Raw genomic sequence first — 17,942 nt, 5'->3', positions numbered from 1 at the left:
TTTATAGTACCTTTTACCCTGAACATTGTCAACCAAGATTCATGAGTTTGTCTCTTTTATGGTACTGCAAAACCGAAATAAAAACTTTGATGATGATGTATCATATCTGGTGTACAATGGGCATTTCAGAAAACAATTAATATTTAAGGTGTAACTTGACCCAGTAGAGTGATGGTTGATTATATCTAAAATAACATAAAGCGATGATTCTGGTTCAGAAATAACTAACTAAACTTCATCTGCATATGCTGCTGTTTTAAGACTGATATTGTTAATATGAATACATTTGTTTTGTATAGAGTTCCTAATAGGGTTAAGGAGAGGTTTGATAGCAAGAAGGAAAAGTAATAGAGAGAGAACGGCCTTGCCTGGTATCTTGATGTAGGGAAAATTAGGTAGAGCTATTTCAATGAACTAAACGTTTAGTAGTATGGGATACATAGAGAGATTAAATCATGTTAATAAATGTTAACCCACAATGGCATATTTTCAAAACTTTTAATAGAAATTGGCAATTGACTTTATGAAATGCTTTTGCTACATCTAGTGCTAATAATCCTGTAGGTGAATCTATAGATGAGTTTGATGCAAAAGAATGGAGTATTAACCTAGTATTATGAGCAGACAATCTGTTTTTCATGAAGTTAACTTGATCAGCAGCAATTAATTTATCAAAATTGTAGATAACCTTGTAGTGAGAAGTTGGGCATACATTTTGCAATCTTGGTTAAGTAGACAGATTTGTCTACATTTAGAAATAATGTTAGGATATTTGTCTTGTTTTGGAAAATCTTCAATTAGGGCATCAAAGGAAATCCAGAAACAGAGCAATTGTTTCCAAAATTTGTAAAAAAGAGTGAGGAAATAAGGTTTTAAGTTCATGATAAAGGTCTTATAGAATTCAGTGGGAATGCCTTCAGGTCCAGGGGATTGGCAGATTTAAGGGTGTTAATGGCAGACTGGATTTCAGATAAAGAAAGCGGAGTATCTAAGAAGTTTTTATCATCTCGAGTAAGGGTAGGCATATTACATGAAAATAAGAAGTCTTTTAATTATTTTAGAATCTACCATCCCGGGTTACTGTATAAAGCAGAATAATATTCTTGAAATGCATTCAATATATCTTTGGCGTTTGTTATAATTTGTCCTAAATGTGATTGAATTGAGTGTGTACCTAATTGGTCATGTTTGATAGTTAAATAATTGGCAAGTAATTTATTAGATCGGTTTGCTATTTCAATTTATGAAGTTGTAATAGTTTAAATTATCAGAAGAAATAAACAGTCTTTCGTTTTTAGAGATGTCTTTCTACAGGTTAGCGAGTTTGAAATAAAATGATTTGTTTTCATGAACTATCATAGAAATAGCAATGCCTCTATTAAAGGCTTTGAATGAGTCCCATCTAATCATGTTAGAAGTATAAGTGTCAAACTTGAGCATATGAAGCTTGTAATAGCATTTAGTAATTTGTTTTTATGTTAATCTTGAGGAAGTATGTCAGCATTCATTCTCCTACGAGATCAAGAGAATGTAAGGGTTTGAATTTTTAGTAGAAAGGAGACCATTCCATGGTCAGAAATGTCATTGGTATGTATTTGGGGAGATTCAATTGATTGGCATAGGCTTCTGGAAGCCAAGTGGTGATCAATTCAGGAGTAAGATGAATTCAGATTATAAAAAAGGTAAAGCTTTTCCTAGTTGGAGAATGAGCTCTAGAAATATTGAATTATTTAGTAATTTTGAGAAATGATTTAAAGGTATGAAACATTTTGGGAGGAATTCAACTTAGGTACAGAATACCTATCTAGTGAAGGACCTGTTATGAGATTAAAAACTCCTCCAACAATAAAAGGAACATTTCCAAGTTTAACAACTTCAGTACTAAGGTTTTCCCAAAAACGTGCGTCATCTACAGTAGGACCATACACACTGACAAGATTTAAAATAGCTTTTGCAATTTATATCTTAGCAAATACAAATCTACCAATAGCCTCATCATGTTTAGATACAGCTACGCCCTTTCCAGAGTAAGTTGCAGACAGAAACCTTAAGACCTGAGAAGGACGTGCAGCTGACATTGCCTCCATATATACAACTCTGAAACCTTGACACATCCCTGGACAAACGCTCACCGGCAGAGCAGCAAGAGTCAAACTTCCATCGGATATGGCCAAATGTAACAAAAAGGTAATTCCTGGCAGATCTGCTTGTCGTCAAGGCCGCTGCATCGGAAAAGCTCACCGCTTTACTTCCATCTTGCTTGAGCATGCACTGCATCTTATTTCCCAAAGTTTCCAGTAGCCATTTATGGGTACGCACAAGCTGCTTTTGTCAAGACAGCCTGCTGGCCTCCTGGGGAGTGGTGAGAAAGACTCTCAGGTATGAAAACAAAGGAACTGCCGTGAGAAGGATGGTGGGATGGCCAGAGTGGGTGTGAGCCCAAAAAGACGACCTTCAAAGGGAAGCGATGTTTAAAGGGCAAATTGTTATCACACAGGAAGGGGGCTGCTCCTTTGTGTTAGCAAATAGGCTGGTATCTCGTCCAAAGAGAGGTAAGCTGTTGTCAACCTGGTTTTGCAAAGGGAGTGTAGCTCCGAGATAGCCAGAAGTTTAGTTTGGGTTAGGGAGCTCCACACACCGAGGGGAGGGTTCTGCCATGTTGGGAGTGGGCAGAATTGTGTATTCTGTGTTAGCTAGATAAGCACACACAAAATAAGCGATCCTGAATAAATCTCTGATTCTATACACAAAGGACTGCACTCCACACTTGATTAAGTGGGGTGCTGGGCATCTCAATAAATGTGAAGGACTGTCCTCACTCACCACCATGTGTCATGCTTCATCATTGGCAGTCCTCGGTCTCTAGAAACTGCATTTGGTATAGAGCGGGCCTGCACCTGGAGACAGGGAGGCACTTCTAAAAGCTAAGTGGGGGCCCTTGATAAAGTGAAAGGTTAAAAACCAATTTAAACACACTAATACTTTTATTTATTAGGTGCTTACATTGATGTTAAAAATCAAGTGTGGGGAATTTGGGGAACTAGTACTTCATCACCACCAGTGTCATCAACATGTTTCAGCCATTTTGGCCCGGAGGGTCTGTGGCATTCATCAGGATGAGCTAGCTGGGGTTCCTATCTAACGTCTTCTGGTTAAGATACCACCACCTTGTAGGGTGACCTATGTCAACTTCTACCTAAAGTTCGGGTTTCATGAAACCTGTAAAATAAAGGTTAACATTGTGTCAAAAAGGCTGATGCTCAAGCTTGTTTAAAGAATCAGAAATAACAGTAAATAGATCATGCATATTAACAAAGTTACGCATGCGGATGTAGAACACGTGTCACTGCAAACGTGGTGCACATACATTTTTGAAATCCTTAAGCTTTGTGAGACCAGCTCACATTCTTATCCCAAGTCAGGGACTAAGTTGCCCCATGGGAAGGGGGACTGAGGGACCCGTGTAGTCACACTCTAAGGTTAGAGCAAAATAAAATAATGGATGGTAAATGATTGTGAATGCACTATGTCCACTTACTCTGACCAGGGGGTCAGAAATGCAAAGCCTCAGGTTTCTCAAGCATACTAGTTAGATACCACATTTCACTGGAAATCATCAGCAGGCAGAAGGGTAACTGGTAGCCTATTGTCTAGTTAGTTGCCACATCCCAAAAGGCTTGATCTGGGCATAAAAGTGGCACTCAAACCTCAGATCATGTCTGTACTGGAGAGAAGACCAAAGAAGGTCTATCCTGCTGTTTCTTGCACCCAGGAAAGAGAGGCTGTGCTAAAGATTGGACTGCACATGGTGTACCTTGGAATGGCAAAGAAAAAACTGGGTGTGCAGTGTGCCACTTATGGAAAAGCTGCCCACAAGCTCCAGAGAGAGTCAGTTGGCTGGCTCCCTGTTTCCACCACAGGGCCATGAATACTGAGGAGCCTGAACCCTTGAGATACCCGCGCCAAGAAGCCAGTCCGGTGCAGCTAGGTAGTGCACGCAGTTTAGAGTAAACTGTAAAGGCAAAAGTTACATTAATGACATCTCAACCTCTTTGCTTTAGAAGGAAAAAAATACATTGCTTATCAGTCATGGTCCCTACGGCTAAATAAAGCCATTTATTCTCAGTTAAAAGTATCCGGTCTCCCTCTGGGAATTGCTACAACTCTCGAAGTGGGTGGGTAGGCTATCACTGTCCCCACAGCCCTAGGTAATATATTTCACAAATAAATCTGCAGAACTCAGAAAATGGCTGGCAGAGACAAATGAATAGGTATAAAATTCACCTAAGGCGTTAAGGAAAGCCCTCACTCACCACCTAGTGATGACATGCTTCATCATCGGGCCCCACAAAAGAGACCTAGCGTCTCTTTTGTGTGCTTCAACGCCAGATCTACTGCGGAGCGGGTTGGTGGGTTAAGGCAGCGTTGTGCAAAGAAAATTAAGTGAGTGGTGAATGGTTTTTATTAAAAAAAGTCAGTAGTGTATCAAAATTAACTTTATTATAATGATCACTAAGGACTTATGGATAAAAATTATGTGTAGGAAATTCGTCCACATTTAATTAAGTGGTAGTTTCCTAATATCAGTCGACATGTTTCAGCCACGAAACGGTATGAATTTACCTGGCATTCATCAGGACTCAGTGTGTATTAAACCCTGGTGGTATGGACTCTCTAAGGCCCACCCTTACCTAGGGGCGTGAAAGTGAAAAATAACAAAAAAGTGAAAAGTGCAAAAGTAATCGATGGAAGGGTTCTGCCTTTTTTACTCACGCCCTCGACGCTCAGCACCCGTTGTATACCTGCATCAACACTCAACTGGACCCCGAAGATGTGAGCGCGAGGCAGCGAGAGCGTTAAGTAAGTATTTCGCGGTAGTCTGCTTCCGGGTGGGCGCGGTCGGGCCACATCGAGGCATAGGTGTGGGCCAATCGGCGCTTACCATCGCAAGGACGCGTGGTTGTATGAGCCAATGAGGGGTGATGTTGTCGTTGTTAGGGACAACCGAGTGAGAAGTCGAGTGATTCCTTCTCAATCGAGTGATGCAGAGTAGGGCCGGTTCGCAAATAAGGAGCCCGGGAGTTCTGCTGACTTTTAATACAAATAGGAGATGACAGTGCAAAGGCATGGCCACATCAAAGTATAGGTGAGGGCCAAAAAACGTCGCTTGACGTCGTTTCATCACGTGGTTTTTATGGGCCAATGAGGGATGGTGTTGTCGTTGTTAGGGACAACACAGTTAAACGTTAAAAGGAGTGTAAGGTCGCTAAGCTAAGTACTAATCCAAAGCTGTATGACTGATTGTACGTTCATTCCCTTTGTTTTGGCAATTTGCAGGGTGTGCCAATTACGCTCCCACCCCCCTCCTGTGACCCATGGTGTGAATCCTTGACACCAAATAAGTGAGAATTTTTAATCTGCTAGCGCGATCGCGCCTACATTTTAGTTTGATAGCGATTCTGAAATAAAATCCCTTTGTGAATAGCATTGTTTGTATATAGCACGTATAGTACACATCACTACCCACCTCTAGCATTCTATAAATCTGGGGACCATGGTGGTGTTAACTATATTGTTACTCTGCCACACAATGCCTCTGAAACCACCAACTGGAGCACAATGGACTGACATTAAGTGATCAGCATCACAAGTCATTGTATGTTTTGTCCTTCATGTTTGTCCTTGTTATTCTTTTTCCCACAGGTGCAGAAACCGTAAGTTTGGAAGCCTCCTAAACCAGGAGTAATTAGGAAGACACTATTTTCTTCCTAATTTTTTGCACTTTTCACTTTTTTGTTATTTTTCACTTTCACGCCCCTAGGTAAGGGTGGGCCTTAGAGAGTCCATACCACCAGGGTTTAATACACACTGAGTCCTGATGAATGCCAGGTAAATTCATACAGTTTCGTGGCTGAAACATGTCGACTGATATTAGGAAACTACCACTTAATTAACTGTGGACGAATTTCCTACACATAATTTTTATCCATAAGTCCTTAGTGATCATTATAATAAAGTTAATTTTGATACACTACTGACTTTTTTAAATAAAAACTATTCACCACTCACGTAATTTTTTTTGCACAACACTGCCTTAACCCACCAACCCGCTCCGCAGTAGATCTGGCGTTGAAGCACACAAAAGAGACGCTAGGTCTCTTTTGTGGGGCCCGATGATGAAGCATGTCATCACTAGGTGGTGAGTGAGGGCTTTCCTTAACGCCTTAAGTGAAGTCGTCTACCTGCTCCTAACGGTGGTTCAATACTACCATGGAACACTCTTGTCTTGTTTATTGATTCATACTGGGGTATAAGAGTGTCCCACTACTCTCCCTGCCTCTCTTCTTGTTTTGACATAGGTATAAAATTCCACATTCCTTCATAAGAATTTGACATTGTCCGACAACTTTTGACTGATGGTTTTGTGCGCAGACATATATTACAATGTCAATTTAAACTATATTAATAGTGAATAGCTTTACATTAGATTTTAAGAAAAGAAAAAATCTGGAGAAATTAAACTCTGCATGTTAAATTTGTTTTAATTCACCCTTATCACTTCTAGAAATTAAACTTTAAATGTAAAACTGTAGTAAGGCCAATCTTCTAATAAAAGAAAGTCCAAGTGTCACTTGTTGAATTCAAAGAAAATGTATTCCTAACAAGGAACCCATGACTGTTCAAGGCAAAGATCAGGCAGTAAAATGAATGATGCACATATTACATTCTAGAACGCAGAATACAAGAATTCAGAGAAGACATACATTCCATAAAGGTATAAATACCCAAAACAAGGAATATACTCTCTACAAAAACACAAAATAGTGCTAGAAATGATTGTGTTGATTCACCAAACCCACTTGAATGCTTTATAGGGAAGGGATGAATCAGTAGTTTGTTACCTAAACTGAGCAAACCATTGATCCTTTACTGCCACCTGAGTTGAGGTAGTAACTGATTCTCAAAAGGGAAGCTGCCTGGGGCAGAGCAGGCAGTGGGGCAGAGGACCAAAGTCTCCCTTCCTCCACGTCTTCCAAACAGAAGCACTTTGTTTTTTTTAAGTATTGCCGATCTCCTTAAAGCACAAGAGGTGATAATAAAGAAAATAGTTCTCAAACAAACCAAATTCATGGATGGAGATCTGCTGTCCCTTGCAGGCCTCTATCCCTGCATTCACAACCATTGACCAGGGGTCACAAATTGTGTCCTGCCTAATTAATATTTGCAGGGCATGTCATTTTATGACCATCTGAGAATGCACAATTTTCAATACGTAAAGGTTACTACATAAGTCGTATCGCAAATTGCGTTTGCAATTTCAGACTAGTCGCTGTGCTCATCCCTGGTGTGCAAATGTGAATAGTTCACCTGACAAATTACATTTAAATATACCTTCAACTTAACCCACCCCCCAAAAAAAATATATGCTTCTTACAATGAGGTTAAGTTCCCAATGGTAGCCGTAACGTTTTAAAAAAAATGTATTTAGTGTTTAGATAGATCCACAACATTATGTAATATATATGTTGTGTTCGATTCATTATTGAGGTTTTCCAGTGGTATGCTTGTCCCTGATAAAAAAAATTGTAATTTAAAAACTATAGCCACCTCTATTAGTTCCTTTATGGTAATCTTTGATCCAGTGTTCAATAACTTTGAATGAACGTTTTTAAAACTCAACCACCAAACGCAGGCACTTTTTGTACTCTCTATTTCTGTGCAAGTTATGTTTCAACTTTTCAAAGGACAAGTACAGGGATTTCAAAAAAAGTTATACAACGTAAAATTGTCGTCTCTACGATGCCACTCAGAATCCTTTGGTGAAAATCCTCTCCAGTGCTGGTGGAAAGGTCATAGGAGAGTCATATAGAACATGGCCATACCTGCCTCAAGCACACTGCCGTCTACTGTGTGAACATGCATAATTACCAATACCTGTGTTCCAGCCGTCTACACCCAAGACCCTTTTCCCTCTTTAATCAAATACAAAATAAATGCCATTTTAACACCCACCGACACCACTTTCAGCATTTCCCTTTCTTCCAAATATTCTAAATAAAAATGGAAGGTGCCTTGCCACCCACCCACCCCCCTTGATTTTTCCCTGCTCATAAATTATAATACCTGCCATGCTGCCAGCTAACACACCCAAACTGTTTCTCTCTGTCACACCTACGTCCAAACTGATGCTGTTCTTTCCCTTGGGCTCAGCACTATCAGTCGTTCTCTGAGAGTTATGTCATCCTACCTCGGAGTGCCCTAGTCAGCTATGAGTCTCTGCAAATCTGTGGCTGATAAGGAAGGTAGCAGTTGGCAATTGACAACTCTCAACAACCTGTAAGATGTACATGTCCGTTCTTGGGACCTCCATATTCAAACATGTTGTACATGTTGCACCCCAGTTTGATACCTCACTGGACTGGGAAGACCTAATTGGAGTCAAACTACAATTTAAGGCATATTTCCTCCATGTGTGTAATACAGTGACACTGCTGATAAACCAGTGAACCGTACTGGTCAACCTTTAGGCCCATAAAATTAGAATACCTAGCCTATTTCAACATTCATCCTTGCAGAGTCCCTTCTGCGCCAAGCTACCAGTGCAGTTACTAGGCTGCACATGATGGTAGTCTCACATGTGCCAACCGCACATGTGTGCACGTGTATGTACTCATGTTCATGTGTAACCAGCCTAGTGATTCTTAACACAGCTGCATGGCAGCAGCCTTTTTTTAAAAGGCGGACACTGGTAGTTAACATGCGCAGTCCAATTTCTATGTGATTACTGTAGGTGAAACTGAAGCAGTGAGACTCACGTACAGTAAAGCCCTAAAACCTGGTTGATAAAAAAGCCAAAAATCCAGTTGGATTAAATGGGCGGAACCCATTTCACTACAGCAATGTATTACTTTTAGATCTAGGAAAATATAAGATTTATCTGCAGAACCAATATTAATGTGTAATATGATGCATAACAGCTATATTTTCTATCATGTATACTTGGCTAAAAGTATCTTTATTTCACTGCCTGCCCAAAACATTTCCTCAGATCACTTGGTTGTATCCCCTTGTGTCCAACTGCCTGCCTTTCTTGTTTCTTATAAAAAAAATATGAGGGATGTTCTATAGTAACTGTTTCATAAATAATGGGCACAGTAATGACTGTCGAATCACATGAATATAATTAAAAGATAGCTTCCTAATTGGAATGGAAGTGAGCTCATTATACTTCCATGGATTGGAATGTGATTAATACAGAAACATAAGAACAAATTAAAAAATACAAGTCTAATTTTAATGAAGTCCATCAACATTACACTTTAGAGGTTTAATTTGGAGGTATGTTAGCAAAGTGGAAACTCCCATTTTTATTTTAAACCCTTTTATAATACTAATGGAAGCTAATTCCTATTCCTCTCAATGGCAACTTTGGATAACATTTCGCCCCTACAATTGAAAGTGCATTGCAAAAATCAGTTACAAAGAATAGGGTAGGTGCATCATTGTTTTGTTCTAAGGGCCTGATTACGATGGGGTTGAGCCCGCCACTGACAGGCTGTCTGTGGCGGGTTCACCGCTATCGTAAGGCCAATTACCGCCTGCCATATTGTGATGGTGGAAATCCCGACCGCCATGGATAAAACAGAGGCAATCGTTACGATTGCCTGTCGGACCATCCCGCATCCTCATAATGGTGGGCGGTTTTTAGCATTGCAGCGGGTGCTGTAGCCAGCAGGACCCTCTTCAATGTTAAAAATGCCTTTTGGAGCCGCCGTGGTGGCGGCCACATTGTAATATCATATGTGGGACAGCAGCCCTATAGGCGGGTGGTCCCCTTCACCAGGACGATGCCACCGTAATGTCCCCCTTAGTGTTTTCCATTGAAACTCTGATGAGATTTCACAACATTTTAATACATTTGTTTAGTAGTCACAATAAAATCACATTTATAATTGCTTTCATATATTACCCGCCTCGCTACAGTGGGTCATTCTTCAAGATGATTTTTTTGTATTCTTTTATGAACACTGACAGTAATGGTATCTTACTCCTAAGCAATTTTATTCCATTCAATTTTATGCTGTCAGTGAGAATGATGTGTACAGAGAGGTTTTGGTTACACCTGATAGATTGCTCTTGTCACTCCGATCATGAAGGTTTACACACCACTCGTTTAGAGCGGCAAACACAGACATAAGTCCCATGAGCTCACTGGTTGTATTAGAGGAATGGCCGAATTTGGGATGGACAGTCAGTCCTGCCAGGGACTAACAGGTTTGCTTATGAGTTCCCCTAAGGGCACCCTCTTATTTTCCAGCCACAGAAGAAAGCCTGCCGCTTGCTGCGGACCCATGATGGCGCCCAATGGCGATATCAATATACGAGAGATTGGTGTCCAGGAGCAGCTGACCACAGATAATAGGACACCCAGCGCAACATTTTCACCAGCCCACAGGGGTTTTAATTATTCCGTTACTTACTGCTCCAATGATGAACTCACTCGAGACAATTGGTTCATGCACTACAAGACCCAGAAGGCCATTTCATGTGACCACGCCCTTGGAGGTAGGCGCTTTAAATCGCAGTGCATGCTGCATCATCATTGCCAGCAGATGCCATTGAGAAAGGGATAAGATTCCCAAAACCGGTTTGGCGGAAAATAACAGATGGTGACTGTTTTCTCTGCGTCTCCTGTTGCAGTTGATTCCTAATGAAATGGATGCAAATTTTACCGAACTTGTGGCTTCTTCCTTCGAGGGCTAAACTCTATGATGGTATATATATATATATATATATTCACTGAAAAAACCATAGGTTATAGACCATATATAGTTAGGAATTAGCATTTAAAAAACCTTATTTTACTCACACAAAACCATTGAAATTCCATATATAGTTAGTTGCACTAACTATATATTGCGCACCCGCAATCCACTGCTGATGATGTCACATATTACATCATTCATGACATGGTCAGTGACATCACTGATGACAACATCCAGTGACTATGTTTCTGTAAAGTTAAAATATGTCTTACATATTGAAGAATGAGTGGATGTATAAGTGTCTGGACGAAGGATTTAGTAGGTGCATGACTGAATGTATGAGTGAGTGATTAAATGTGTCTCACTGAGTGCATGGGTTAGTGACTAAACTGTCTTAATTTGTGCATCATTATGTCTGTTGTTCTGTAAACTGCTGCATGTGTTGATCAGTAGCTATATGAGTAACTATATGGGTTATTGATTGATTGCCCAAGTATTTGCATGGGAGACTGAGTGTGTGTGTGGCTGGATGGGAGGTGTGTGACTCTGTACAGATCAATGTGTACTTGTATCAATGATTGTATAAGAGAGTAAGTATGTGTTAGTATATGGTTGAAAACGTAAGGTGCTCTATGTTTAACTGTATAGAGTAGAAAATGGAAGTGTGATTGATTCTTTACAGGACTGACTAGGTGTGTGAGTAACTCCATGGATGAGTGGCAGAGTGTGAGTGTCTGTATAGGTGTATGAGTGCATATGATTGTGTTGTAAACATGAGTGATTGTATGTATGAATGATTGTATGGGTGAATGAGTGAATGTGTGTGTAGACGTAGGAATCAGTGAGTACGTATGTAGTAACTAGTATTGGTGTGTCAATGGTTTCAAAAATTATACTCTGTTTTTAACACTGGGTGAAACAGAGGTTATATTAAAATGTGAGGAGATGCATTGTATTGTCACATGAATGATATCATCAGTGATGTGGTCATTGATGTCAAATGAGATGTCATCAGTGATGTCATTTGAGATGTCATCAGTGATGTCATCAGTGATGTCACTGACCATGTCATGAATGATGTAATATGTGACATCATCAGCAGTGGATTGCGGGTGCGCAATATATAGTTAGTGCAACTAACTATATATGGAATTTCAATGGTTTTGTGTGAGTAAAATAAGGTTTTTTAAATGCTAATTCCTAACTATATATGGTCTATAACCTATGGTTTTTTCAGTGAATTTTCAAGGTTTTGTAAATGCTAATTCCTAACTATATATGGTCTATAACCTATGGTTTTTTCAGTGAATTTCAATGGTTTTTTAATAGCAAATATCATAAGCTGTCGAATGTCAAGTACGTGGTAAGAATTTTTTTTTTCGTGTTTATGCACACTGATCTGCTTTGATTGCTGCCCCCCACCCCTCATTTCTATTAGGAGTACTCTCTCTTTGCAGATAGTGAAGGGTAGTTAACGCAGCCCTTTCCCCCTTTGTAATCCGTCGTGCCTGCTTCTCTCTCCATTTGATTGATTGTTCTCTTTGGTTCATTCTCTATTTACAAACAAGCACAGAGTCGCAATACTCTGTTTAGTCTTTGCAGATAGCGAAAAATCGTGTAAAAAAACAAAAGGAATCGAGCAAAATCAGTAGGCCACTAATGGGATCTCTTTTTGACCTCGCTAAAATAGAAACATTAGGAACAACCTGTTGAAAATAGCAATGCGTATGTACATAAGCGGCGTTCATTTGTGTTCACAGTACCCCTTGTTGATTGTTTCAATCGAGCATTGAATTGTTCGATGTTAATTCTCTTAAGGATCTTCTCTACCTGCAAACGAGGAAGAATAGGAATATTCTCTCTCCCTTTGCAGATAGTGAAGGGTAGGTAACGCAAGCCTTTAACACGTCGTACCTATTTCATTCCTCATTGATTGATTGATTGTCCGAACATTGACTGTTTGGGAATTAGTTCTTTTTGGAGGTATTCCCTGTTTGCAAATAAACGTAGGAAAATCTTTGCAAGTAGTGAAAGGGTACATAATGCGGACCTTTCTCCCCCGTTGTAATCTATCATGCCTATCCCCACTGATTGATGCACCTGTTTCACCCGGACCATTTACTAGACATACGTCATCTGGCCCGACCAGAGAGCACCCCTAGTGAAAAGGACATATGCAATAATAACGAAGTGATCACTGTATCCTGTTAACAGAAACTTTAGCATGAAACAACCTGGAAAGAAAAGAATAGGAAAACGAAAATCAGTAGGCCACTGATGAACATGAACTTTTATTAAACAACGAACAAAGAAACGATAACATAACGTAATGATAAAACCTATTAATGTCCTAGAAACAAGAAAACGTTAAAATATGCCAGTGGTGAGAGACCAGAAAAACAGTAAGAGAAACCAAATCACCCCTCGCTGTCCCACCGCCTGCCACGCCAAAAAAATCGATAGACTAGGGAAAATGCAAGTCAGTAGAACATCCGCCCCCACTCTGGAAACTTCCAAGGTGGGGCAGGGTTCCGGCTACGCCCAGCCGGGAGCAGCCCATATAAGGCAGGTCCTGCTGCCACGCCTCGGCCAGGAGATCCTAACGTAGGGTGTAGCCGGAGGAGAGGCCGAGACCAACGGGACCCGGCCAGGGGATTGCCTTTACAACGCTGAACAGTTGCAGGGGGGGGGGAATGTCTCCTCGACCCTCCCCTCTCTCTCCCAGTCCGGCCGCGGTGGCCCTTGAGAGTTGCAGGTAGTCCCGCCACATGCTCTTCCGGTCCGGCCACCAACGGTCGGGGGGCCGAGGCCGACGGAATCCGGCTGCAGCCGATAAACCAAGAAACCCGTTCATGGGGCCAGAGCCAGGGGCGTCCGGCCGACATCCACCGGAAGCCCGGCCCGAAGACGGACGGGACACTTCTTTCTTTTATAATGGCTGCGACAACACTGGGGGGGGATGTCTTGCACATGCCTCCGACCCCCCCCTCGTCCTCATCGCCTGGTCCGGCCATAACAAATCTCAAGCGAGACGCCGTGGGGTGCACTGGGAGGGAGAGACGGTGCGAACAGGCCTCTCCCGCCTCCCCAGTGTAGGCTTCCCAGCTGCACCCTCAGCGGTCCAGGCGCCCGGAAAAGAGTTCTTCCACTGTGGCCATGCTGCAACGTCTCGCCCGGCAGGGTGGAGCCCGTCCGTTCATTTGACCCCGCGATCGCCAGTAGCTACCGAACTCTCAAAATGGCGGTCGACCTGGCAAGAGCGGGCCCAGCATAAAGAAATGGCCCGGTCACTGGTTGACTCCACCACCGTAGTCCTCCACGACCTTGAAGATTCTAGAGGAGCCGCGGGAGTCTCCCACCCCCGATGGGGAATGACTGCCATGATCACCCGTGGAGTGACGAAACTGTATCCGCGGGACGTCGGCGCCAGCCTCACTTTGAATTACTAGAATCCTGCAGACCTCACTTCCGGTGAAAGCACAGTGTGACCCGGTAGGAAAAATTGTTGCACCCCCTCCCCTTTTTGACTGATAGTTCAAACCACCGATCCTTTCCTTTGCCCTTTTAACGGAACTTTGGACTGCCTCCCCCTCTTTTACATTTTCTAGAGAAAACAAAACATTAACCACTACATTAGCATAGCAGTTGACACCAGAACTGTTTTCAAATTGAAAACCAACAACATCTTCAACAGAATCCTTTTTGTTTCTGCTGTGACCCTGCTCCAGCACAGGCATTGTCCCCAGCAGTAATTCTGCAATGCCGGTAAGAATAGCTGTGGTGCCTACTGGACTCACTCACCCCCGCGGCGCCCCACGCCGTTATTTGCTGGGCGGCAACTTGCTAGACATCACCTTCGTGACATCCAGATTTCAGCGCGTTCTGCTGCCTTGGAACTATTCGCACAACAGACCGCTACTGACAAGAATATTTCATTATTGGTGCTGTCAATTTCAATAAATCTATTGGATAATTCAAAATAAATTGCCACGGTCTCTTCGTTGTTTAAATGTTTTTACTGTTTTTGTTTTGTTGTATATATTTATATGTTATTAAAGTTTTATATTCCTACTACTTTGTTGGAGTGCTATATATTTTTTATGTGACACATAATTGTAAAAACTTTGATGTACAAAGAGTCATTCCTGGAATCTTCCGCTTCAGGCTCGGTCCCCTCCCCAATCACAATACAGGATAGTTTTCAGATAGTAGGAACACGTGTGGTGTGACGGATCTCATCGGGTGTGGGCCTTGATCTACTATAACTCCTTTGAAGAGGGGTGATTCTTTACAGCTGGGGCCATAAACTACATCTGCAGGGCTAGCTGATAGCCTGGACAATCGGACACAGAGGAAGAGGAGTGTCACAGGGTGCGGTAGTGAATAGGGCGAAAGGGAGGTGTCGGGCGGGCACAGTGTGATTCTCAGGGAAGAGCAGCGCAGATGGGGGGAGGTTTATTGCCCATGCATAAGACAGAGAGCGGGGGTGACCAGTGCCTGGGGAAGATGCTTGCGAGGGTGAGGAGCCATGCTACGAATCGACAGCGTGCAGAGAGTGGGTCTGGTCAAGACATCTAAAATGGCTGCCGTGCACGACAAAAGTGTGGCATTTCAAAAAAGGCAAGATGGCGCAGACAATGTTTTTCAACACTTCCTCATTTCCTTCGAATCGAACGTTAACAGACGTTGGGGCATATTACCAAAGTTAAGCGATATTTATCGCTAACGATGCTTACCAACCAATTTTTTACCACTAAGCATCGTCAGAAATTATCGAAGATAAACCTTACTATTATCAAGGTTTATCGCAAATGCGATAATAAACGGCCGCAATGCATGAATATCGCTAAAAACTCAGCGATATTCATGCATTACCGAGCTAATACTCTTAGCCATGTTATCCACCTCCCATTGGATAACATGGCTAAGAACTGCTCAGGGCAGGTGTTACTTTTTGGAGATATTCGCGCTTAGCGCGAATATCTCCAAAAGTTGGTAATAGGAGATAGATATCTTGCATGTTGTAATGCAAGTTATTGTGGTATATGGAACTCATACCATAATCTCTCAGGAAAGCAGAAACTGATCCTTTTGGGACCGCCTAAAAAGGCCTAGGGGGTGAGGAGTACTCTACTTTGCCCCCTTTTCACGTTCCGAACTATTTTATTTTACTCTCTTCTGTAATTACACAAAATACCAGCGATAAGATGCATCGGAGACACACAGTGAGAGAAAGGAGGCCGGAGATGAAGAAGACATGTCAAATACACATTGGAGATAATATAGTGGCAGAAGGGAAGTAAATATGAGTAAACTTACCATGTAACATAAAAATGTTGCACTCTATACTATAAGTCTCATTTTATACTACAATCACTTCGCTACAACCTCATAAATTAAAAATAAAAATAAATAATGTCTCAAACAATTTTTGATTTCTAAATATAAATTTATTCTTCAAAATTTTCTAAATTTGAAACAACTAGTAACATGTCCTCATCAGTAATTTCCTCTTCAATCATCTCATCTGGAATCTCCTCATTAAAAGTCTGCAATGATGATTCTTGTAACTCTATGGTCTCCAAACACTCGATAAATTCGCCATCAAGAGATTGATCAAAAAAATCATTCAAGTCATCTCCTCCTTCTGACAATATTTCATTATTGGTGCTGTCCATTTCAATCAATGTAGTGGAATCATTCAAGTCATCTCCTCGTGACAATATTTCATTATTGGTGCTCTCAATTTCAATCAATGTAGTGGAATCATTCAAGTCATCTCCTCCTTGTGACAATATTTCATTATTGGTCCTGTCCATTTCAATCAATCTAATGGAATCATACAAGCCATCTCCTCCTTGTGACAATATTTCATTATTGGTGCTCTCAATTTCAATCAATGTAGTGGAATCATTCAAGTCATCTCCTTGTGACAATATTTCATTCTTGGTGCTGTCCATTTCAATCAATCTAATGGAATCATACAAGTCATGTCCTCCTTGTGACAATATTTCATTATTGGTGCTCTCAATTTCAATCAATGTAGTGGACAATTCAAAAGAAATTGCCACGGTCTCTTCATTGTGAGCCATTTTATTTTGAAATTGCTTGCTGTAAATTGCAGAAAAAAATAATCACTTTCATTTATCGTTTTTAGTAATACATAATATAAAACTAACTTCATCAAGTATTTAGTATAACAGAAGGACTGCAAATAAATAACAGAAAACATTTTTCAAATTATCTTCAAGTGTACAACATAGTTCCCCTTACAAATTAACAACTCACCTTTTTAAAAGTAGCAGAAGTGTTAGTACTGTGTAAATCAAACACCAGAAATTCACCACCAAAAATTCCTCACAAATGTACCTCAGACAGTAGTATCACAAAATGGCTGTGGTTTCCTCTCATTTGACATATATACATAACCAATTAACTTTCATCACACACAAATACAAAACCAAAGTAACATTTTAATTGGTTCTAAATTTCAACACTTTCAAATGTGTTTTCCCCATGCAATTTTCCATAGGACATTTACATACGTCTACAGCCTGAATGGCTGAACGGAATTACACCAAACTTGGCAAAATGGTACATCAAACCTAAGAGGTCAGGAAGGATCTACTATGCCCCCTTATGGTCATTTCCCCCTTCGCTTTGGCCTCCTCTTGTCTCTCAATCCTACCGAGAGACAAGATGGCGGCCGCTACGGACTGTTTGGAATGTTGACAGACGCCGGAGAACCAATCAGCTTCGCAAAGCTCCGTAACGCGAAAAGTACGCGAAGCGGAGCGCTGTTACAGATATATATCTTTTTTTGAACGTTAATTTCTCAAAATCCACTGGAGCACATATATTGAGACCTAGCAAAGGCACATCGGGCTACCAGTCCCTAATATTTTGCCAAGTTTCGTGCAAATCCATTCAGGTGTTCGATTATTATTATTATTATTTTTTTTTGCCCCGCGGGGCCCTTTTAAAACCTCCACATCAAACCTAGGGGGTCAGCGAGGATCTACTATTCCCCCTTATGGTCATTTGCCCCTTCGCTTTGGCCTCCTCTTGTCTCTCGATCCTACCGAGAGACAAGATGGCGGCCGCTACGGACTGTTTGGAATGTTGACAGACGCCGGAGAACCAATCAGCTTCGCTTCACAAAGCTCCGTTGCGCGA

At 41.3% G+C, this 17,942-nt stretch overlaps 2 protein-coding genes across 3 annotated transcripts in view; both read left to right on the top strand.

The window, feature by feature from the left end:
- The window catches only part of LOC144784354 (uncharacterized), a 55,816-nt gene extending 49,043 nt beyond the window's left edge, over nt 1–6,773 (top strand). Inside the window, exons 2-3 of the mRNA XM_078663470.1 lie at nt 5,704–5,714; nt 6,732–6,773. Coding sequence (XP_078519596.1) covers nt 5,704–5,714; nt 6,732–6,773 — 53 coding nt within the window. The remainder of the gene's footprint in view (nt 1–5,703; nt 5,715–6,731) is intronic.
- TBC1D22A (TBC1 domain family member 22A) overlaps nt 1–17,942 on the top strand; it is a 2,393,943-nt gene that overhangs the window by 1,505,413 nt on the left and 870,588 nt on the right. The gene's annotated exons all lie outside the window — the stretch shown is intronic.

The sequence above is a fragment of the Lissotriton helveticus genome, chromosome 1_1 (assembly GCF_964261635.1).
Source record: "Lissotriton helveticus chromosome 1_1, aLisHel1.1, whole genome shotgun sequence".
Taxonomy (NCBI): domain Eukaryota; kingdom Metazoa; phylum Chordata; class Amphibia; order Caudata; family Salamandridae; genus Lissotriton; species Lissotriton helveticus.
Note: the sequence above shows the minus strand (reverse complement) of the source record. Positions and strands in the feature narration are given on the sequence as shown.